General features: G+C 35.9%; 2 protein-coding genes across 2 annotated transcripts; one reads left to right on the plus strand and one right to left on the minus strand.

The window, feature by feature from the left end:
* Positions 1-3,366: 3,366 nt before the first annotated feature.
* LOC108988603 lies at positions 3,367-14,143 on the minus strand. Its single transcript, XM_018961914.2, has 4 exons — positions 13,683-14,143; positions 13,504-13,593; positions 10,279-10,335; positions 3,367-3,943 (listed from the first exon to the last, which is right to left on the minus strand). Exons 1-4 carry the CDS (start codon positions 13,746-13,748, stop codon positions 3,794-3,796), a joined length of 363 nt encoding a protein of 120 aa, XP_018817459.1. The 5' UTR covers positions 13,749-14,143; the 3' UTR covers positions 3,367-3,793.
* Positions 14,144-20,988: 6,845 nt separating this feature from the next.
* LOC118348610 (cytochrome P450 CYP82H23-like) lies at positions 20,989-21,915 on the plus strand. The gene has a single exon (XM_035690656.1). It carries the CDS (start codon positions 20,989-20,991, stop codon positions 21,913-21,915), a length of 927 nt encoding a protein of 308 aa, XP_035546549.1.
* The last annotated feature ends 2,551 nt before the right edge of the window (positions 21,916-24,466 follow it).

Consider the following 24,466-nt stretch of genomic DNA (forward strand, 5'->3'; position numbering starts at 1 on the left):
TCTCATAGACCTCCCATGACAAAGCCTTGGTAAAGTCGGCTTCATTAGCCATATGTACGAAGACGTTGCAAGGTCTCCTCATGGAAGATACTACTGGAATGGCCGTAAGGCCCCAACGACTGTGAATGAATGCCCTCACAGCATCCAACGAAGGTCGGTTCTTCAGGAACTTGAGCACGATAGAATAGCGGAATGGCTCCGCTAATCATGCGATCTCTTCTTTGGTAAACTAGAAATCAACCTCTCCTTCCACCATCTTCGGAGGTCTGGGTGCAAGGACCATCTCAGGTATGGGTTGAGGGAAGGCAGCCACCAAATCGGCAAAGGAAGGCTGATCGGTGCCACCATCTGCGACTGCCATGCAACCTCACGTACAGGCAAAACAACCTTGTGGCAGCAAAAAACCCTATTCCGTAGAGAGAAAAAGGGTATAAATGGAAACCTGTACTATCGTTTCATAATTACCTTCCATTTTATATAGAATTATGAAATAGTTATAAGACTATCATTTCCTAAGTTTAAAACTCTTTTTAGTGACATCATCATTATATATGTCACGTTGGGGGACGTAGAAACTAGAAAGCCGAAACAGAAGTTACAGAACTCGTGAAATGACTCTACCCACGCACCTCTATTATAACACCCCGTATTGTAGTATATTTTTAATTGAAGGATTATTTGTTATTAATTTAAAAAATTGATTCTCTTGTTTTAAATTTTCATATTTTAGTGGGTTTATTTTATGATTTTTAATTTGTAAAAATTAAATTTGCCATGTTTTCCTTAATATTTATAATTGTTATGCATTTAAATTTCTCTTTATTTTAAATTAGTTTATTGGTGGGTTTAATTATTTTATTTTCATTTAATCATTGCGTTCGAATTATTTTATTTAACTTGAGGTTTTGAAATCGTTTCCGTTTGATCATTTTTGTGACCCAAGATGTGAGGGTTGGACCTCATTTCTTTCCCTCCATTTTTCTTTCCTCTTTTTCTTTTCTTCTTCTCTTTTCTTCTCTCTCTCTCTCTCTCTCTCTCTCTCTCTCTCTCTCTCTCTCTCTCTCTCTCTCTCTCTCCTTTCCCGTGTGCGAAGGCCTTCTCTCCCTCTCCCTCGTGCGATTCCTTCTCCTCCACCCAGCCCCCGTCGCGCGCCATCGTGTATCTCACCGCCCAGCCCACCTCCTTCCCCACCCTCCGACGACCACCACCCTCCAATCTCAGCTTCTCTCACGCTGCCGTGAGTCCCCAAGCTCGACGCAAAGCCGCAGTGTTCCTTGTGCTAGCGTGCCGCCGTCGCGCCACCTCTAGCTACCATTTCTTCACCACTTCATCCTCAACCTCCTAGCACCCCAATGCACCCAACCCCAGCTCCGATCCCCCACCGATGAAGCCCCACCAACTCCATTTCTGATTTGGGCATTTTTGCACTTCAAACACCCTCTACGCCGCCACCTACGGCCAACCACCACCACCACTAGGTTCACCGACATCCCTAAGCCCTACCTTAGCAATCTTGGGTCTTGGTTTGTCCCTGTTCAAAAGTGGGTTTTTGAGACCCACGACCACAGTGCATTTGGCACAATTTGTTGCTGCGTTGCTGCTTCTTGTAGCTCCGTGATCTTTCAAAAATTATATTATAGCATTGTAAGTATTTTTCCAAATAAATTTTAGATTTAAATGTATTTTTGCACTAACTCATATTTATTGTGAATTGATTGGTTCTGTCAGACTGAGTCCGAGGAGTAAGGGGGTCGGTTGTATTGGATTATGGAGTTGTTCGTGTGATTGGTTTTTGATGTGAGATTTGTTGGTTGTTTCGGGTTTAAATATTGGTGTCTTGAGGTTCACATTGGTTATGGTGGATATTGATAATTTTTGAAAGTGATGATATATTTTGGGATTATGAGGGTTTAAAGTTTTGAGCAATTAAAATAGCTTATTTTAGAAGCGTAAGCTTAAATATCGAAATACGTAATTGATTGGAAACTTATAAAAATTACGTCATTATTTTTATAGGTGACGATTTATAGTCGACTCGACATTTTTTTTAGGAAATTCTCGAAAAGCTAAAAAGTCCAAGTAAGCGGGGTTCCTATGCTAGATTTGCATAAAAATAAACGAACTGAGGTTGGTTTGTAAAACTTTGCATGTTGTTTTAAAAAATAAAGAGTGAAAAACAACCTTAGCATATGTTTTGCATTCACTCATGAGATACGTATGAAAGAGAAAATAAATATTTTTGACTTGAAATGTGTAGACATGAGTAATATTTGACATGTTTCTGAAATATGCAAAAGAGCGAATATGATATCATTGAGATTTTTATGCATGTGATATGAAATGATTTGGATCTGTTTTTGATCAAATGGAAATGATATGAATATGTTTCGCACGTGTTTTGATATGATATGGATATGATAAAACTTTGGCATACTTATCTGTTCTGAATCTGATTCTGAATATGGTTCTGATACGATGATACTGGTTTACGTGATATGGTTGGTACTAACATGTTATGATATGATATGAGTGCACCCACTTTGAAAACAAAGTGTTCTTTCTTGTGTGCACACTCGGGGTTCCGAGATTGAAAAATGGGAAGTTCACCATATGACACTGCCTGGTTTGGCCACCAGGGATAGCACAACCCTACCACGGGGGTTAAACATGATATATGATATGATACCATATAATATGATAAGATGAAGATGTTCAAATATGTTATGCCAAAGCATTTTTTTTTATATGAAACGGATCTTTAAATATGAATAGTTGATTTTGAATATAAAAAGATTGAAAAGTCGCTCAGATTTTCTGATAACACGTTTTTCTGAGATATGTATAAAGAAATAAAAGGTTTTGTTTCTGCATACTAAACTTTCTGAAGAAGCTCATGTTTACATACTAGTATATGTTCTCTACTTATTGAGTTGTGGATAACTCATCCCCTTATCTTCATATATTTTCAGATGACATTGATTTCCCAGCTGGGAATCTGGATTAGAAATTGGAGCTTGACTAGATATGGATAGAAGGTCGAGTCCCATTGTTAGTAGAATGGTATAACTTGAGTATTTGAAGTACTTTGAGTTGTTTGGACCTATTGAGATTTAAAGATGTATCATTTTATTTCGTTGAGATTTTTGGAAAATTGTGGACCCCTTTGGTTTTTGTTATTTTTGTAATGATGATTTATGGAGTTTGTATTATCATTATTTGGAAATATGAGATTATGTGTTATTTATGAAGTCTTTGGAGTTTTAGGTGCTTGGAGAGATAGGTTTGTAAGTGACAGGTAGTAATTCTCCGACCCTTCTGGATACGGGGCGTTACATCTATAAGCTGACAAATGATCCCCAGCCGAAAGGTCCTACAATACATACATTGAACACTTGATAAAAGCCGAAACAGATGTTACAGAACTAGCGAAATGAATCTACCCACGCATCTCTATGAGCTGACAAATGATCCTAGCCGAAAGGTCCTTCAATACATACATTGAACACTAGATAAAAGCCGAAACAGAAGTTACAGAACTCGCGAAATGAATCTACCCACGCACCTCTATAAGCTGACAAATGATCCCCAGCCGAAAGGTCCTACAATACATACATTGAACACTTGATAAAAGCCGAAACAGATGTTACAGAACTAGCGAAATGAATCTACCCACGCATCTCTATGAGCTGACAAATGATCCTAGCCGAAAGGTCCTTCAATACATACATTGAACACTAGATAAAAGCCGAAACAGAAGTTACAGAACTCGCGAAATGAATCTACCCACGCACCTCTATAAGCTGACAAATGATCCCCAGCCGAAAGGTCCTACAATACATACATTGAACACTAGATAAAAGCCGAAACAGAAGTTACAGAACTCGCGAAATGAATCTACCCACGCACCTCTATAAGCTGACAAATGATCCCCAGCCGAAAGGTCCTACAATACATACATTGAACACTAGATAAAAGCCGAAACTGAAGTCCTAAAATTTATTCTACGTCTCTGGGTACAGCGTATGGGCTTTTTTGCGACAAGCTGGGCTTTTAACATTTCAGCCGACATTTTGATTTCGGTACCGCAAATGGGATTTTCCTTACATAGTGAGCGAGGGATCATATGAACATTTTGTATCCAAAACGTACTCACTTTTGATATGAGACAACAGCACTTACCCCTCAAATAATTTGGGTACTTGACCCATAATTAGGATTATAATTAGACAAAATGGAATAACACTATTAGTTTACTTAGAATTTTTAGAAATTTATAGTACAATAAAAATCTTGTGATTTTTGGATGCCAAGTGGGCCATGACTGGAAGAGTGCCACATTTCACACAAATGTGCCATGTCATCGGTCAGTAGACCCTTGAATTTGAACGCCCAACCACACGTGGTTCCATCCTCACCATCCATTTGATCTTAAGCCTACACCTGTCAATAAATTTAGATTTGCTTCTGCTTTAGTTTGCAAAAAGTTTAAACCGAGTAACACTCATTTCCCCTTCAAATGTATGGTCTGCACAATCGAGGGCATTCTCCTTTCTTTTCTTCATTTTATCACTCCACTCACACCCTCCATTTATCTTCTGCTACCTCTTCTCTCATACACACATCAAATTAACTACACAATCCTTTCTTTGATTAGAAATTGAGTGAGAGTGGTGAGTGTTTACCAGTTTTGCTTTAACTTTCAAATTTTGGTGACTGTATAGCTTTCTTTCCTGTTTTCTGTATTTGAATCATATGTATGTTAGCTAGTCATTGGAAGTATTTTCTGGTAGTAAAATGGCTGCTTGATGATGATTTTGTTGGTAAATGGTTTCTGTAACACCCGGATCCAATCAAGCCCAATTTTTATTTATTTTAGTTCATTTTATTTTTTTTATTTTTTTTATTTTCTTCACACGTTTATTTTCCCCGCATGTTTAATTTTTTTTTTTTCTTCTCTTTCCGTCTATATTTTTTTCACACGGCTTATTTCCGTCGCCCACAGCATGCATGCACACACACGGCTTATCCTTCCTTCCGCACACACGTTTCTTTTATCCCTAGGGTTTTTCTTTTGTTTTGCTATATTTATTTACGTTACACTTTTCACGCACACTACACAGCCCAGCCCCTCTTGCCGTTGCATTCATCTTCCCCAAGGCTCCTCCTCCTCCACACCGTGAGTCCTTCCCCATAGTGCAACCGTGCAGCACCTGAACCGCTAACCACCGTGGAAAAGCCATCCGGCCCCAGCCATAGCCTGAAACAGAGCCTGAAACAGACCTTCACGGAAGCCCAAACGTGAGCATCCCAAGCTCCTCTCGGGTTTTCCTTGTTTCCATAAGCAATGGTAGTTCATCCGCAAGCTACCAGCTTTCATCAAAGCCATGCACCACCGAGAACCAACACCTCTCAGTCGCAGCATCAAACGGTTGCGTTGGGATTGTTCATCATTCGGGCAACCTCGAGCAGCACACATGCATGGTCAACAGCGATTCAACACCTCCACATAGTTGCTGCCAGTTCATCCACCTCACGAAAACCTCTGTCCAGACCCCACCACCATGCCCAGCCACACGAAGCCGCCGCCCAACGCCTCCCGTAGCCTCCGTTGCAAGCCACGAAACTCTCCTGTTTTAGCCACAGAAAACAGAGCAACACAGCCCGGTGCCCTTGTCGTTCAACGCCACCACGCACGGTGCCAACGCCTCCACGTTGTTACCACCGGCATAGAGAACTCCGACGGTCACTCCAAGCCACTCCTATCCGCCGCGTCCCGCTTGGTAAGCCACCGACAGTACCTCCGTGTCACACTCTCTCGGCTTACTCTATGTCTTTCATTTTTCTCCTCATTTCGTTGGTGTCTCTCTCTCTCTCTCTCTCTCTCTCATCCAGTACTCCACCATGATCACCACCGTCTGCCTAGTCCCTCGCCTACGTCGCACGCTACCGCTGGATTGCCTCCATGGTAAGCCCCTGCCATGCAAAGTTTTATTTTTCACGCAGATTATGTTTGTGCTTCAAAGATATATATGAAATTACCTTAGTACCCTTTACTAATTGTTGTACTAATGTGTTTTCAAACTTTTATTGTGTATTAATACTCTCTAATTTATTATGTTTACAAAACCCATTTAAGTAAATTAAATTAGTATTAAGCAAGGTTTTCTTTCAAAGAGTAGACAATAATGTTGTGTTTATTATTATGACCTTGCTTAACTGTTTAATTTTTAAAATATTTTGTTATAAATATATTAGCTAGTATTAAATTTTATAATTTGATCTCATTAGTAAATAAGTTAGTTTTGTGTTTTGCTCAGACTAATTATTGGGACATTGATGAATTTAGAAAATGTGACGATATTTTAGGGTTATGTGAAGTTACGTTTTTGAAGAATTAAAATAGATTATTTTAACATCTTAGGCTCAAATATTGAAATTGTGTTCGATTAGAAATTTATGAAAATTACGTTATTATGTTATAGGTGACAATTAATAATTGTTTAGCATTTTGAGGAAATTCCTGAAAAGCTAAGAAGTCCAGGTAAGTGGGGTTCCTATGCTAGACTTTGCATTAAAATAAAATGTGCTGAGGTTATTTTTTGAAAAATATACATATTTGATTTTGAAAAGAAATTTGAACTACCTCGGTTATTTGTTCTGCATTAATCATGAGATTCTGTTTAAGAAGAAATTATTTTTCTGTCATGACTGGTGTAGACATGAGCTTATTTTTTATATTCTGTTTCTGAATTTTGAAAAAGAGAGCGAATATGAAATTTTGTGTATAAATTATGTTGTGTAATGATTTTGTTCTGTTCTGAACATTTTCTGTACTCTGATATGGTCTGATGTGATTTCTGAAAATGTTTGTCATAACATTTTGTTTCTGTTTCTGTTCTGTTCTGACCTCACCATGGGTGTAAAACTGTGGCCTTTGTTCGGGTTGGTACCAACTTTTCTGTTTCTGGTGCACCCACTTTGGAAACAAAGTGGTTTTCTACGTGGTCTTTCCTATGTGCACACTCGGGGCTCCGAGAATGAATAAGGGGAAGATTCACATTCTGTTTCTGCTCAGTTAGCTACCGGGGTTTGCACAACCCTACCACGGGGGTTAAACATGGTATTTGTTCTGATATGATAAGATAAGATGTGATGTTTCAGTTTATGGTATGCCAAAGGGATTTTGATTATGAATATTTTTCGAACTTTCGCTCTGATATTCTTGATAACATGTTCTAACGCTGCATTTTGAAAACATTATTCTGATTCTGCATTCTGAAAGAAAATATTTTTTGTTCTGCATTCTAAACTCTGTAAATGCTCATATTTACACAATAGTATATGTCCTCTGCTTAGTGTGCATTTATTTCAGCATTAGGTGGTTTTTTTCTTAAGCAAAGGATAAGTTTGTAAGTTAGCTTAAAACTTTCTTATGGTTTGTGATAGTATGTTTATTGATGAACGCTGCATCAAGATTAATGTTTATGTTCTAAAGTTCCATTTATATCCGAAATATTCATGTCATGATATAATCTCATCTACTCTGGAGTGAGTAATAAAGGAGTGAAGTCCCTAGATTGATGAAAAACAGTCAATGACTTTGAATGAGATACTAACGGTTTTGGAGCGCAGGTAAGAGCATTCTCGCCGATGGGTGTGCTAGGATCCTCATTGCGAAGATTGTCATAAATACCCGTGTATAATTTTATCTAAATACACATTATTTTATATATGCTTCAAATTAGGTTTATTATGCAAGAGGGTTACAAATATGATTACGTGATATTTTACCTTCTCACAGATATAGGGTCGAGCCCATTAATTATATGTCATAGGTGACAAATGTTTCATTCAATAATCTTTCCAAGTTTTTCATAAACCTTTTTTTAGCCGTTTCATGAAGTTGTTTATTTTTTTATTCGATGTTTTTTCTTTTTCTTTTTTTTTTTTAAGAAAGAGAAGGAAGTCACATGTCCAATAGTGACCCCTGCCCGAATTTATTAATGAACCCTCACTTGTGGCGGAGGAAAACCGTGGTAACAATCACAGTACTTGGTTTTTTACAAGAAAATTGAAAAAAAAAATAAAAAACCCCAAGTACTCAAAAGACAAAAACAAAGTACACTACCAAATATTCTAAATTTACATTTTGCACTTTCGAATATGGGGTAGACCACATGCATCTGTTCTGATGATCCCTTTTAGCAAATGTGGAAGCTCCGTTTGACCTACCCACACATGTGAAACACCACTACTTCCTAGATGTGCCAAAAAGTCGGCAACCATGTTTCCTTCCCGATATATATGACTGACATAAAAATTTATCTCTCCCAATATTCCAACTATTTCTTCCCAAAAATCCACTAAATACTAAAGAGTACATCTTCCATTTTTAATCCAATTCACTACAATTAAAGAATCCATCTCAATGACAAGATTATTAATACCTCATTGCTTACAATTTTTAAGGCCTGACCATAAAGCCATAACTTCCGCAAGATTATTACTCCCATACCCATATGACTCGGAAAAAGCATATACCACAGACCCGAATTCATTCCTGACAACTCCTCCTGCACCCGATAATTCAAGGTTATTTTGACTACTACCATCCACATTCATTTTAAGCCACCCTTTCTTTGGCTTTTCCCATCTAATTACCTTCAAAACTTCCTTCTTTCTTGCAATAAAAGGTAAATTCAAAGAATTTAACACCTTAAAATCATTATCTACTAACCGAGAAGCCTTACTAATTTTAATACCAACCCAATGAATCCAATATTTAACCCATCTCCATAAAACATGTACCTTTTTTTTCTTACCTTCCATCCTAGCTTTACATTTCCACCTCCATAAATTCTAGGAAATTATCACCGGAACAAAACCGATTAGTGTACCAAGTTATGATGATTTTGATGCCCTCCGAAACCAAGCCTCCACTATTGCTTTCCAAGACCGATTTGGGACAAACGGAATACCCAACATATTGGAACTGAATTTCCAAATGACGGCCGCCGTGTACCCACTATACAACACATGATCAAACTCCTCTACAGCACCTTGTTGACAACACTCACACTTGGACACTAAAGGCACTCCCAGCTTCCTTATACAGTCATCCACACTCAGACAAAAGTTCATGGCCTTCCACACTTATTGGATGTTTTTTCTTGAACACCATTTGGTTTAATGAACTTGCTACTATTTAATCAATAGTTTTTATGTTAATATTTTATTTATTTACTTGTTGAGATAAAAAAACAAAAGAAACATTTCAAGAAGCCATATATAGTTCACATAAACATATGTCATGTTTATCCCTTGGTAGGATCGTGCATATCTAGGATTAGCCAAGCATAAGATAAATCACTTTGTCATCAAAGTGAGTGCATTTAAAATATCATCATCTTTACCCCATGGTAGGGTTGTGCATATTTGTTGTTAGCTAAGCATAACGCAAATCACTTTGTCATCAAAGTGGGTGCACTTAAAGCAGATGCCAAAATTTTCACACATGTGGCAAGGTCAAAATAGTGGCCATCATTTTGCAGTTATGGCAAGGTCAGAATAGAAGCCACCATTTTACACCCATGTCTAGGTCAGAAAAGTGGCCGCATTATATACCGTTAAAGAAACAACACAGCAATGCTTAGAGATATAGTCACCTTGAGTTTTAAGTGTTCTAGTCAACCACAACCCAGTGAGAAAGAGTTATCTACAGCAGGAATTAAAACTTATCTAGATAAACTTCTTTCGTTACATGGTTTCTATCTTAGTTGATAAGTCTTATATGTAACAATGTGTTCTTCTCCAAGAGTTGTTACTTGTTAGCAAATCTTATCAAATGTAAACTGAATATATGTTGTAATTCTATTTATATACGATGAATACACAAGTACATTATTCTGCCAAATAACAAAATCCAATCATTGTTTCATATACCTGTGGGAGGGCCTGCATCCAAAGCAGAATAGAATCTTTTGCCTCGGGGTTTACAAATACAATGCAAGAACAAAAAAATGTACTTAATAGGTAATATCGTATGATCAGATAAAAATCTCAGACTTCATATTCACCTTATATGCAACAAAGAAACAGAGTACAAAACAATTGCACATGTCTACCCCAGTCATCATAAAATATCATATTTTATTTCTCAGATACAAAGAAAAGCACACAAAATATCCATAGTTGGTTTTGTAACAAAAATATGCAAGTTTTCTCAAAAATTAACATCAACGTATTTTAGGCAAAATCTAGTATAGAAGTATCATTTACCTGACTTTTGCGGTATACCACCTGAGCTTTGAACCCGAAGAGTAGCAATGTCACAACCTAATCCAAAAATATCGAAAGTATGTTAATAACTCCAACCAATACAAAACCTACCTAACTAAAAATATTCTATAAACCAAACTATGGCTTAATAAGATCCAAAATCCATGAGCCCAAAAACTACCCATAAGCAAATAGTCCTTGGAGAGATAGCCCATAGGATTGTATCGTGACTATGCCGTGAAGTATTAGTCTTTTGGTCATCTCTGTTAGCACCATAGCCTCAGAGTCGGCCTTCAGCACCGGAGGGTGTGTATTGGTTTCATTTCAGAGTTCATTAGCTCCTACCACTGTGGAGGCTTTGATTTGCACGCAGAATTGGATCAAGGGAATTCTAATTCATGTTCCGAATGTTCTTGAATATGAGGAGGTCAACGTCGAGGAGGAGGGTGGTGATTAGCATGGATTTGGTATTTATTTTAATTTTATTTTCTAATTTCTTATTAATTAATTTATTTTCATTTAATTGATATTAATTAATTTCATTTCAAATTTAATTGTTATAGTGATACATGAGATGGTGTCTACAGTTACCTCCAATGCAGTATGACTTTGTATTGGACCCACCATTGCGATGGTTTGCACAATTTGTCCCTTAATTGTTTTTTGCATTTATAATTTTATATAATATTTTAGTATCTAATTATTTTACTTGTATGTTTTTTAGCTTTTATATTCTCAATATACATATGCCAAATTCTAATGACCAATCTATGCTCATCTGCCTCATCTTCATCCCAAATTCCAATGGCCCAATCTCATCTTGGTTAGTACTTTTAATATTTTATATTTTAATTTTTAAAATTTTTGTTTCATCTTTATAACTATATAATTCTAATTTGTTTTATTTTTAACTTATTAATATTTCAGGTTTACTTTTACGATCATGATTTTCAGTCTCACAGCAGTCGACACAACTCACCACTTAGTGAACTCACTGCCACGGCGCCACCCCAAATCGATCAAATTGAAAAGTTATTATTTTGTTAATTTACAATTAAGTGTAATGTTGCTACAATAGTTAATAGTACAATTTTTAATATTTAGTATTTTTAGAGGAGTTTGTAATATTGTAATAGTTTTATTAGTTCTCTTAATTTGTATAATTGTAAATTGCAATAGTTTAGTATCTTAGTGATGATTATTACTTAACTAGTTAATAGTTGAAACTTACTATATAGTTAATAGTTCTATATATATATATATATATATTTCAGTTTTTAAACATTTTTTTTTTGTTAAATTATGGGCCCAAAATGGTCCAAAAACATATTCTGGGCCATTTAGGATCCAAATAACTGAGTTGAGACGAGGCACGGGAAAAAATTACCTACCCCTGCACCCCGGCAAGCGGACGGGGTACCCTACCCCCACGTGGATGGGGGCTGGGTACTGGAAAAAATTACCCACCCTCGCATGGGCGGGGAAGGAGTGGCCTTAGAACCCTCCCCCCGGCGGGCGCCAAAATGCATGGAATCCCTCTCTGTCTCCTCTCTTTTCCTCTTTCTCCCCATCCCCCCCCCACCTGTACCGTCCCCTCCTGTGAACCCCTAGCCCTCCTGTGAACCCCCAGCAAGCCCGCACTATAACACCCCGATCCTGGAAATCCGGAGAGTTAGCCTTTATTACTTAATATCAACTCCAATATCAGAACTATAAAATCCAAAAAACTCCATAAAATATTAGTTCATTTGCTCAATCAAAATATCTATATTTCTTCATAGCGACAACAAAGAAGAAATTCTCAATAACATAAATTAAAAACTCTCCAAAGATTCTAAAAATATCCTTAACCCAACACATCCAAATATCTGAAAATAATCAATTTACTAACTATGACTCTCAAATAAGTACTTGTACTCTAGGACACTTATTCATCTACGATCATCACACCTTACTAAAACTTTCTACTCTTGTTCTCCAGTTGAACAATCAAAATTATCTGAACGATGTTTGGAGATAAGGGGTGAATTATCAACAATTTAGTGAGCAGAGAACATATAATAATGTGTAAACATGAGCATTTACAGAGTTTAGAATGTGAACAAAATACTTTCTTTCAGAATATAAAATAAAACATTTTCTTTCAAAAAGTAGAATCAGAATATTATCAAAAATATTAAAGCGAAAGTTCAAAATATTCATAATCAAAATCCTTTGGGCTCACATCTTATTCTATCATATCAAAATAGAGACCATGTTTAACCCCCGTGGTAGGGTTGTATAAATCCCGGCGGCCAACCGAGCAAAAACAGAATGTGAATCTTCTCCTTATTATTCTCGGAGCCCTAAGTGTACACATAGGAAAGACCACGTAGAAAATCACTTTGCTTCCAAAGTGGGTGCACCGGAAACGCAAAAGTTAGTACCAACCCTAACAGAGCCCACCGTTTTACACCAGTAGTAAGGTTAGAATGGAACAAAAACAGAAACAGAATGTTATGCCAGAGGTTTTCAAAAATCACATCATATCATATCAGAATACAAAACATCTTCAGAACATAACAAAATTAGATCACAAAAACATAATTTATGCACAAAATTTCATATTCGCTCTCTCTTGCACAATTCAGAAACAAAATGCCAAAATAGCTCATGTCTATACCAGTCATGCCAAAAACAAAAATACTTTATTCTTAAATAGAATCTCATGAGTAATGCAGAACAAATAACTGAGTTAGTTCAAATTTATTTTTATAACAAAACATTAAATTCCAAATCCATTAATATCCCCTTAAATTCTTCTACTAAAACATTAAATTCCAACTTCTTTACGATTAAGGTCCAACTATACAATATAAAATTGGATAACATAATTATATAAAATCTATTAAAGTAGATCAAGCAAAAATATCCTATAATTAAAAAATAGGCTTAATTAGTATATGTTTAAAGGGGTTTAAAAAACAATAAAATTTTGTACTTACTATTCCCATATGAGATTTATACTTCAATAATATACTTCAAAATCTTTGTTTATTCTATATATATAAATCTAAAAACTAAAGTCCTCGTACAACAAAACTAGATTTAATATAGCACTCACCTAAGATATGGTGTTTTAGTAAATCGACTTAAAGTGCATGGGCTATAATGGGAAGGCACAGCACAACAGAACTTAAACATTATAAGCTTCCTTATTAAACCATGTAGTAGAAGCATGCTCACCGTGCGGTAAGGAGTTGTGCGAAGAGTAGGGAGGTGGAAGGCGGCTGGGCGGCTGAGTACAGAGAGATAGAGTGATGAGAGAGAGACCCACTGATGAGAGATAGAGAAACACGGTGAGAGGGAGCAAAATGTGAGGGAAAAATATGTGAGAGGTAGGGGTAGATTTGGCATGGGCTTACCGTGCTGATGATGGTTGACGAAGAGTGTTCGGACGGCAATTTGTGGTTGGCTGGGTGGTTTCCCATCCTGTAACGGGGTTGAAAAACTGGGGGAACAAGGAGATCTTACTCTGTTTTGGGGGGTCAAAAATAGAGTGTGATGGCTGCTTGTGTCTTCTGACGTGCATAGGAGATCTCGTTCGAGGCAGTGGCTGGCGGCAAGGATCCTCTAGCGTTACAGTGACCTGTTGGTTTCCGTGCGTGGAGTTGCAGTGGCTGGGTTATGGCTACTTGAAGATGGTGAAGCGGCTGGAGTGGTGAACTCTTAAGGAGTTTGGGTGGCAAAGATGCAAGAAGTTGGTTTTCTAACGCAGCAGCGCCACGATTGTGCCACTAGTCATCTCAGGCTGGCCTCACTAGCAGCAACGGAGTGGAAGCCTCAATTTAATCTTCTGTGATGAGGAGGACAAGCAGCAACTTAGTCTAGGGTTGAGGATGCTTAAAATGTGTATAATAATGAGGGCTAACAAGAGGTATAAATAGGTGAATGGAAGACCAAAATAAAACCCTAGAGAAGGGAGAAAGTGGCGTGCATGCATAGGGATAAAATAGACGTGAAACCGTGTAGAACGTGGAGTCTAAAATAACGTAACACGGGCTTGGATTTTTTTAGTGAATTATAGGCCTCGACTCAACTTCCAAAAAATAATTCAACTAGTAGTCCAAAAATTTTCTGGACCCATAAAAAGATTTTTAACCTAATTATAAACATCAAAGAAAAATCATAAACCTCCAAAACAAAGATTTTAAGCCCGTAGTCTATTCCAAAAAAATACTCGAACACTCAATTGGATTTTTCATACGCATCGGCTCAAAGATATTTAAAAAATGGCGCTTGGCTGGGTCTGGGTGTTACATGCACTACCGTCGTCGTCAGCACCACGACGTCATCGCCGAACCCCTCCACCCTCTCCCTCTCCTTTCTCTTTGTCCCCCGTTGCGCCCCAACCCTTACTCTACTCCCCCTCTATTTCTCTGTTTTCTCCCCTTCCTTGCCGTCGTGCGCTGGCGCAAGCCCAACCACCGGCATCAATTTCCTCTCAGCCATGCAAGAATCTCTCTCACATCCACCCTTTGAGTTTCTCCCTCTTCCAGTCTTGATACCCCTCGATCTCTCCCTCATCTCTCTGTTTCTCTCATCTCTATAAGTTATGGCCACAAGACTTATGAAAATATTGTCCTATATATCCATTGATTTTTGTTTATTTTGTAGCTTCTGATCATCTCTAGCTTTTGATCATGGGTCGAAATATGCATTTTCGTTTCAGAGTCAATAGTGATATTTTAATTGATCAGAGATCATATTATATAGTGCAGGTTGGTGAAGAAAAAAAGAGGTAATGGTACTAATCAACCTGTTTATAAAAAGTTTGTGTTGAATACAGAGCAAAAGAAAAAGAACGCAATATAAGTTGTGCCAATTAATTATAGAATGTTCCTTTCTCCATCTCATGACTGGTGTTTTATTAAAACTGGTCTTCCTAATATTGATAGTGTTTTGCATATATTTTGTATTATCTATCAGTTTGTCTCAGCCTCTGATCATCACAGAAAAAAATAAATAAGAACTAGTTTTTGTTATTCCAGCTTGTTTTTAATAATATCTATGGAGCACAACTTATCCTTTCATTGTGCTAATTACAAAGAAATTAGGTTCCTTACACACCAAGTGATCAATAAGGCAATCATCCAAAATCTGTTTTTTCATTAGCAGGCAAAGAATGGCTAATCATCTTCTTAATCAGTCAATATTCCCTTTAAAAGAAAAAACATGTACAAGAGGTAAAGCAAAGAGTCTTAGTGTCTGGGCTACCCCATCCCCGTGTTACGCATCAAATCCATTTTTCCTTTACAAATAGCACTTCAATTAATTACTCATTATGACCTTTTCAAAACAGATGCATGAAAAAAGAGCCTACCTAGGTTTTCAGATATATATTATATTCCCTATCAAAAAAAGATATATATTATATTTTTTACTCACTTTTATCTGTTACGAATCCAAAAAGCTTATAACAAAGGGATATTGTATGATTGTTGAGATGTCTCTCCATTGCTGAACCAATAACAGCTTTCTATTTAGCTATTTGTAATTTATTATCTATGTATTTGTTTCTTTTTCTGCATGATTCAAAGTGAAAGAGGTGCATGTAGGTCTTGTCAACAAAACTAAGGAACCGCTGTACTGTTATATATATCTATCAACAGGTCTTGTTTAATGCGATGGGAGGCATGGCATGGGATTCTATGTATATATCTATCAATCGATTTAGGAGCCTAGGAGTTACATATGCTATAGATGATCAATAGCTTTATAAGCTAAACTAGGGAAATGTTTTGGCTATAGTATAATGTAGAAGAGGAGAATACTGTTGCATTGTCAAAATGTACTACTTTTTAGTTGGCCATGAGCTAGATCGAGTTGGGTAGAACAACAGGAAGCATCAGCTAGGCTTTGATAATATAAGCTTGGAATGCAACAGTATTTGGGGATTTACACTTGGAATCATGTGAAATGAGCTTCATAGGAAGTGTCTACTTGGTATTAGAGGCCAATCTCTCATGTTTGGTCCTCTTTGGCAAAACCAAACAAAACTATGTTTGATGGCCATTGAAGACCACTTTACTTTTAAACTACTAAGAGCCTTAATAATTGTTCAGTGTAGGTTGTCTCACAATAACATGTAGTTTTCAATTTCCTGTTCCAATAATATAGATCTGATCCTTGTAACTACCTTTAAAAGGCATGTAAACTACTTAAGTTTTAGATGTTTTGTCCTTTAGTACTTGGATATGATGCAAGCTTGGATGTGTTGAGTTTGAGTGATGTATCTTGTAGCTTCTGATCTGTTTATCAACTGGCAAGAGTGCCTCTTCTATTCTGTTCCATTGGAGACCTACAGAAAATTTATTGAATCTCAACTGCTACAGTCTGAGTTAAATAATCTATGTATTCTGTTTCTGTGGAAATTCAAGTAATAGGCAAGAGCAGCAGCCTGCACAATACACACAACAACAACCATGTTTAGCTTTTCTTTGAATATCTGCTGCTGTCCAGAATTTATGTTGTGAGTTTCACCTTCCTTTTCTCACATATTTCTTCTATATCTTGTGTATTTGAGTGGATAATCATAAGGAAGGAAAATATGATCTGTAAATAGGATTAAACCAACTTGTTAGAGCTCAAAGTACATCAGTAAATTTGTGATGTTTTCTATTTGTGCTGCAGCTGTTTCCCCTTCATTTTTAGCTTATATCTTCACTCTACAAGGCTGGAACTTTGGCTTAAATTTCATTTGTAAGAAGACTAAGTTCAGTTTAGATTAAAACTCCATCATTTTCCCCTCTCTTACCTCACGTCTAGCACGTAAAAAGATAGCAGCAACACACTTCCATGTTCTGAGATTTTCTGCAACAGATTCTGTCATGGTGTCTTCCAACCTCATCTGTCCTTACATTTTTCCCCTAATACTTGTTTAGTTGGGTGTGTAACCAAGTGGAGGGAAGGTAGAAACATGTATAATTCGTGCAATCTACTGCTTGAAGAGGTGAGATGATTTTCTGCCATGTTTTGTTCCAAGCTGTACAGTTTCTACAGAAAGGTTCTGCTATTGTTTTAACTATACTTCTTCCTCTATTTGAATCACTTTTTAATTATGTTTAGGCCTCCATTTTTATGTGTTTAGGCCTCCACTTTTCAATATGTATTATTTTACCTTCTACTCAAGCTAATAACTAAGTAAACAACTAAGGATTTCCTTCAAACTGGTAAGTTTTCTCTTAGAATTTTCTGCTTCATGCTATGTCTACCCAAAAATCATGCTTATTTCCAATTTTTCTTCAATGCTAGTTCATTGCTTTTGTAGTTTGGATTATAGTTGAAGGAGGGAGATTTTGAAACAGGTTAACTAACTTATTGGTTGTACAAGCTAGTGCAGAAAATTCAGCAACTTTAGCTCTGATTCTTCCCAAGTTCTAGCCACTTAGTCTGCATTTATCTCATCTCTTTAACTCAACCTCAATATGTGACATTAGGAGTACCAAATGACCTTAAAATCTCAGATAAAAAATGGTATGAATGGGATGGAGGTTGATTTATCGCATTGCTAAAGTAAAGCTGGACGCGATCTTCATGCTAGTGGAATACTCATGAACAAGTGATGTCATGATACCGCCTACAATAATTTATTTTTGCATGTAGGTGATGTATCTTAGCAGGTTAGTTCAAATGGTGATTTACTTAATATGAAAATTTTGGAACCTTGCGTTGAAAACTAGTTGCTGCCACTTCATAATTATTCAAAACTGCCTACTGAACTTTGCAAGGGATTATATATAAGGGGGTTGTATTGCTCTCTCCTTTCAGGCTAGTGTTGTACTTGGTGTTGGATCTCTTGTGGGTTGCTAGCTTCAACAGCTTGCTAGTAAAGAGGCAAACTTTGAAACCAGTACTCTGTTACACCAGATTCTCTCATTGTTTTTGTTCGTTGAACTGACTTAATTCTTTGTTATGTATTGGATTGTGAGAAGTTCTTGTTATGCGTCCACCGGTAAAGTGAAATGACATTATTGTACTCAACAATGTTAGCAGAAAGTCTCGTTGATACTCATAAACCAGTGGATGAAAATGATGGTAATAAATCTCCAGAACTTAATTTTGGTGAGTAGGAATCTGGTTTAGTTGTTATTTACCTGATAACCTCAAAATGATGACAATTTTTTATTGACAATATATTTACACAATCTGACAGATATGGATGAAGATTACGTTACACAATCTGAAGACGACTCGGTAGGCTTCTATTGTCTCTTCACTATCACTTGTAGATCTGATTTTAATATTTTTTAGTTTTTTCTTTCACTAAGGGGTATTTTTGATCGGTGCATGAAATTTCTAGTTTTACGGTTTAGTTCATATATTAATTATATCTTACAATTATATATACATATATTATTATATATAAGGATCTCTAATATGAAATATAGCTTGGGTATAGTTCATCAGGATTAATTTTGTAAATTATTTATTTATTTTATGAAATATCTTTTCTGGCGAGTAAAATTTGTTGGAAATATATTTTTCCTATATTAAACTTATTTATGGCGATCTTATATAGTTGGAAATATTTTTTACCGGCGATTTTATAGTATTTGCAGCGACTATTATTTGCTACAAAAAGTTTTTCCAACGATTTAATTAGGCAAATCGAATATATCTGATCATTAGCGGCGATTTATTAAATTTTGCGACGACTATGATTCGCCTCAAAAAAATTTTCTAGCAATTTAATAGGCAAATCAAATGTGCATTTGTAGCATTTTATTTAGAATTTACGGCAAAAAAAAATCACTAGAAAAAAAACCTTTTAGTAGCATTTTTAACTTCCGTTGAGGCAGATTAGAAGTAGAGGAATAATATAGACAAACATGCAGCGACGTGTAAATCACTAGAAAAAGTCAATAACGACGATTTATGAGACTTTTCCTAACAAAAATAATTATTGAAAAAAGTCACTTCAAGTGTCGACTATATATACAACCACATACAATGATTTTTAAAGTTTAGACTTTAGACTTAGGGTCTGTTTGGAATTGCAGTATTATTCTTAATAAGTATTTAAATAGTCTTAAAAATTTTTAATAAAAAAATTAAGTTGTTTTAATATTACATGTTCAAATATTTTTAATTTCAAATAAATTAAAAAGTGTGTTTGATATTTTTTCTTAAATGTGTTAAAGAGCACTCTTATTGGATTAGCCAAAGTTAAAAGATAGTTTTGATAAATATAAGATAAATTTGATTTTTGACTATTTCATCCACATAAATCTCTCCACGTTGGAATAACTATTTTTTCATTATATAATAATAAAATAATATAAGATGAATTTTATTTTAGTTATTCACATTAAATCTTCATATTAGATTATACATTTATTCATTATATGGTAATGAATAACTAATAATTTTAAAAATATTTAATTTTTTTAATTATTAATTTTTTTAATTTTATCATATTTTACTATTCTACCTATTATATGTTAATTAATAATCATGTTTTTATTAAATTAATATATCACTAAGTCAAATTAATATATAAATTATGATAAAATATGTGATAGAAAGAAAAATAGAGAGAAATAATTAATAAAATATGTATTTGATGTATGTACAGTAACTTTCAAATTTGAAAACTTTTTTGAAAATTACTGTAGTTAAATTCTAAATATTTAAAATTTAATTAATCTAAGATGAATATATTTTATTTTTTAATAATTAAATATTTATTAAATTTAATTTTTAGCTAATTAATGAGAATATAAAGCGAGAGCTAATCAGATACACCTTCTTCCCTTCGTGACGGCAAGATCAGTGTCTCAAAATATCCGCTTCCATCTTTTGATGGTCGCTTCTATTTATTGCAACTCTCTCTAGGCTCGGAATTGCTTCCTATTTATTGCAGACTTTTGGCTGCTTCCATCTCTCTAGATTAGATAAAATAATTTTAAAATATATTTTTTAATATTATTATTATTTTAAAAATTAAAAAAGTAGAATTAAAATTTTAAAATATTAAATTATTTATTATATTTTATATAATAATTTAAAAAATTATAATAATAAAATAAAATTAAGAGACACTTCTTAAATTCAAACCACACCTTTAGCTTCAGAATAATGAAAATCTAAGAAAGCGATGTGCAAGTGGGCTCTGATGTCTCTTCCGTGCAACTTGCTAGACCAGCCTACCGTACTATTGTCGAAGATTGGCCCCATTAACTAGTAATGTCATGTCAATCACCATTCTTTGCGTTTTTGAACAACAATTCATCGTGTAAGCCAAAATATCCAGATCCAGGATGGCTTTCGATCCGATCCGTTTTGTCTGTGTTCACGTGACGTCATAGAAAATTGGCTACCAAGCAAACATTAGACGGAACCTTTTTGGAATTTTCTTTTTTGGAAACGGTGTTTGTCGACCTTGGCCGACACGAATGACTCAAAAGGATGCATGCCCTTATCTCTCTATAAACCCCCATCGACAACCAAAACAACCATGCTTTTCGGATTCTTGTCTTCCATTGCTTTTATGGCCATCATACTTGCCTATTGCTCTTTTTCTTATTTCTATTTTGGATATGGAGGAGAACCCAAAAAGCTGCCCCCCAAAAGATACTCCCACCAAAAGCTGGTGGTGCATGGCCTATAATCGGCCACCTCCACCTATTAGGAAGGACGCAAGTACCTGCCCATATAATCCTAGGTGACATGGCCGACAAGAACGGACCAATCTTTAGTATCAAGTTGGGCATGCGTAGAGCTATAGTAGTAAGCAGTTCAAAGATGGTTAAAGAGTGTTTCACTACCAACGATAAAGTCTTTGCCAGCCGTCCAAAAGCTTTGGCGACAGAACTCATGGGTTACAACTATGCCATGTTCGCTTTCAGCCCATATGGTTCCTATTGGCGTCATGTTCGAAGAATAGTCACTTTTGAGGTCCTCTCAAATCACCATATCGAGATGTTGAAACACATCCGAGAGTCAGAGGTAAACACAGCCATAAAAGAGATCTACGAGTTGTCGGCCAAGAACAACAATGCAATAGTGGAGATGAGAAGATGGTTTGGCTATGTAACCCTAAACGTTGTGTTTATGATGGTTATAAAGAAACGATTAGCTTGGGCTGTAACCCAGGATGAGAATGAAGGAAATGATCAATCTCGAAATGCGATGAGAGATTTCTTTGTGCTGACTGGGACATTTGTAGCATCAGATTTACTTCCATATCTAAGATGGTTGGACTTGGGTGGGTACGAGAAGGCAATGAAGAAAATAGCAAAAAAATTAGATCATGAGCTTGAAGGATGGCTAGAAGAACACAAGCAAAGAAGAATTTATGGGGAGGTAAAGAAGGAACATCAAGACTTTATGGATGTGATGTTGTCTATTGTCGATGACAGTGAGGAGATTTCCAATCATGATGCTGATACAAGCTACTTGTCTGGTATGCTTGTGATAACCCTAGTTGTAAGGCTATTATTTCCTAAGTTCAAGACTCTTTTTAGTGACATCATCATTATATCTGTTACGTCGGGGGACATAGAAACGAAATTCGTCTTTAATTACCCACGCACGTCTATAAGCGGACAAATGATCCCAGCCGAAAGGTGCTACAGTACATACATTGAACATTAGATAAAAGCCGAAACACAACTTCCGAAATTTATCCAAGGGGGGTACTGCATATGGGCTTTTTTGCGACAAGTTGGGCTTTTAACATTTCAGCCGACATTTAGTTTTCGGTACTGCAAATGGGCTTCAATGCGACAAGCTGGGCTTCACCTCTAGCCGTGTATAATATTCACATTTTAGCAAACAACTATAAATTAGGAATTATTTTTGACTGGATAACTTGCTTAACTGAATTAGTGGATGGTGGGAAAGTTTTAAGGCAATTCAAAACATGATGGAAAATAGACAACAACAAGTCATTGGATAGAGTGAAAATAATCTAGAAGGAATTAGATACTTTAAATTTTCTATCCCTTTAATTGAGAAAACGAGATCGATTTTAAATTAACATAAATACCCGTGTATAATTTTTTATAAATACATATTATTTTATTTATGCTTAAAATTAGGTTTACTTTACAAGAGGGCTACAAATATGATTATGTGATATTTCACCTTCTCATAGATATAGGGTCGAGCCCATTAATTATATGTCATAGGTGACAAATGTTTTATTCAACAACTTTTTCGAAGTTAAATGTGTTTGTAATGGACAAGTTGCAAGTCTCTTATCTTTTCTCTCTAGAGACTAAGAGGAGGGTTTTAGTCTACAGCACCATTGTTGTGGTGGTGATCTGAGTGGTTGTAACGCCCCGATCCTAGATGGATCGGAGAGTTACCTCTTAACACTTAAAATCATTGCTCATTATACAAATGTAAACTCTAATTCCTCATTTACTCATAGACCTCATTGCTTTAAACCATCTACTCCAAAATAAATAACTAAGATTACAACGAAATCTCAAAATAAAAGCCAACTTCCCAAAGTACTAAGTCAATAGAGCAAAACAAAACTATTCAATAAAATTCTCCAATAACAAGTACCATTTTTGTATTTAAGATTATGCTCACAAAGTCTTGCCCATACTTCCTATTTTTGAACCTCCACTAAAGTATCTAAAATATCTTAAAAATGTTGTGGAGATAAGGGGTGAGTTATCAACAACTCAATAAGCAAAGGACATATACTAGCATGCAAATATGAGCATTTACAAAGTACAGTATGCAGAACAAAATATTTTCTAGAGTTATTATGCAGAACAAAACATGTTTTCAAACGTAACAGAGCGATAGTTTTAAAACACATAAAACTCAGAGTACTTTGGCATAACATAACCTAAGCATCATCATCACACCAAAACAGAGCATCTAACATAGCAGAAACCATGTTTTATCCCCGTGGTAGAGTTGTGCTATCCCTGGTGGCCAAACTAGGTAGAGACAGAGGTGAAATATTTCCCTTATAACTCTCGGAGCCCCGAGTGTGCATACAAGAAAGACCACATAAAACCACTTTGTTTCTAAAGTGGGTGCACTCAGAGACAGAGAAGTTGGTACCAACCCAAACAAAGTAGAGCAGAGCATAATAGAGCAGAGCAGAGCATAATAGAGCAGAGCAGAGACAAAGTCAGATACAAAATCAGCACACCATGCCAAAGGTTTTCAAATGCCATATCAAAACAAAATAGAGTACCAAAACATAACCAGATCGTTCTCACTTACTGAAAAATAAAAGTTGGAGCATCTTTCTAAATCAATGCACAATTTTTTCATATTCTCAATATCGCTCTTTTTCAGATTTCAGAGACAACATTACAAAATTTAGCTCATGTCTACACAATGCATGTCAGAAAATATTTTCCCTTTTTCGTACAGATTTTATGAGTAATGCAAATAAGCGACCGATGTTGGTTTTTCCCAAATTCTCATTTCATCACAAAATATGCAAAGTTTTCAGAAAGTCAACTTTAGTCTCAATAACTCGTATAAAGCCTGGCAAAGGAGCCCGCTTACTTGGACTTTTAGCTTTTTAGAAATTCTTCACAACAGTACTGAATGAAAATCAATCATCACCTATAAAAATAATTACGTAATTTCCATAAATATCCGAAATTAATACCTTTTTCAATACTTGAACTTGAAATGCTAAGTAACCTACTTTCCTAAAAATCTAAATTTCTCGAAAGCCTAAAATATCATCAAAATTCGAATGCATCGATGTTCACTCAATTTTTTTGACATAGACAGACTCTAAATTCTTTAGACCTTAATACCAACTGCAATTTAAAAACCAACTATTTTCTGCCAAACAAACTTTGGACTAAAATAAAGTGAGCCGAAACTCGCATAAAATAACATACAAATTTTTTGTAATCATCTTGAACCCCAACGTAAAATCATGTCCAATATGGAACCATCCTAATGATAAGGGCGTTTTGGGAAAAACTCATAAACATGCATGGGCTTTTGAGAAAAGCATGGAAACTGAAGGAATATGAGATTATGAAAATTAATGGACCAAAATTGTGCGATAGAGGGATTTCCAAGCTCACCGAGAGAGGGGAGAGTCACGACGGCCGGCGAGGTTGGCGGAGATCGAAGGTGGTAGGTGCGGTGGCACGGAACTCAGAGAGAGATAAATTTGATGAGAGAGAGAGAGCTCGAGAGGTGGGGA

The sequence above is a fragment of the Juglans regia genome, chromosome 6 (genome assembly GCF_001411555.2).
Source record: "Juglans regia cultivar Chandler chromosome 6, Walnut 2.0, whole genome shotgun sequence".
In the NCBI taxonomy this organism is placed as follows: domain Eukaryota; kingdom Viridiplantae; phylum Streptophyta; class Magnoliopsida; order Fagales; family Juglandaceae; genus Juglans; species Juglans regia.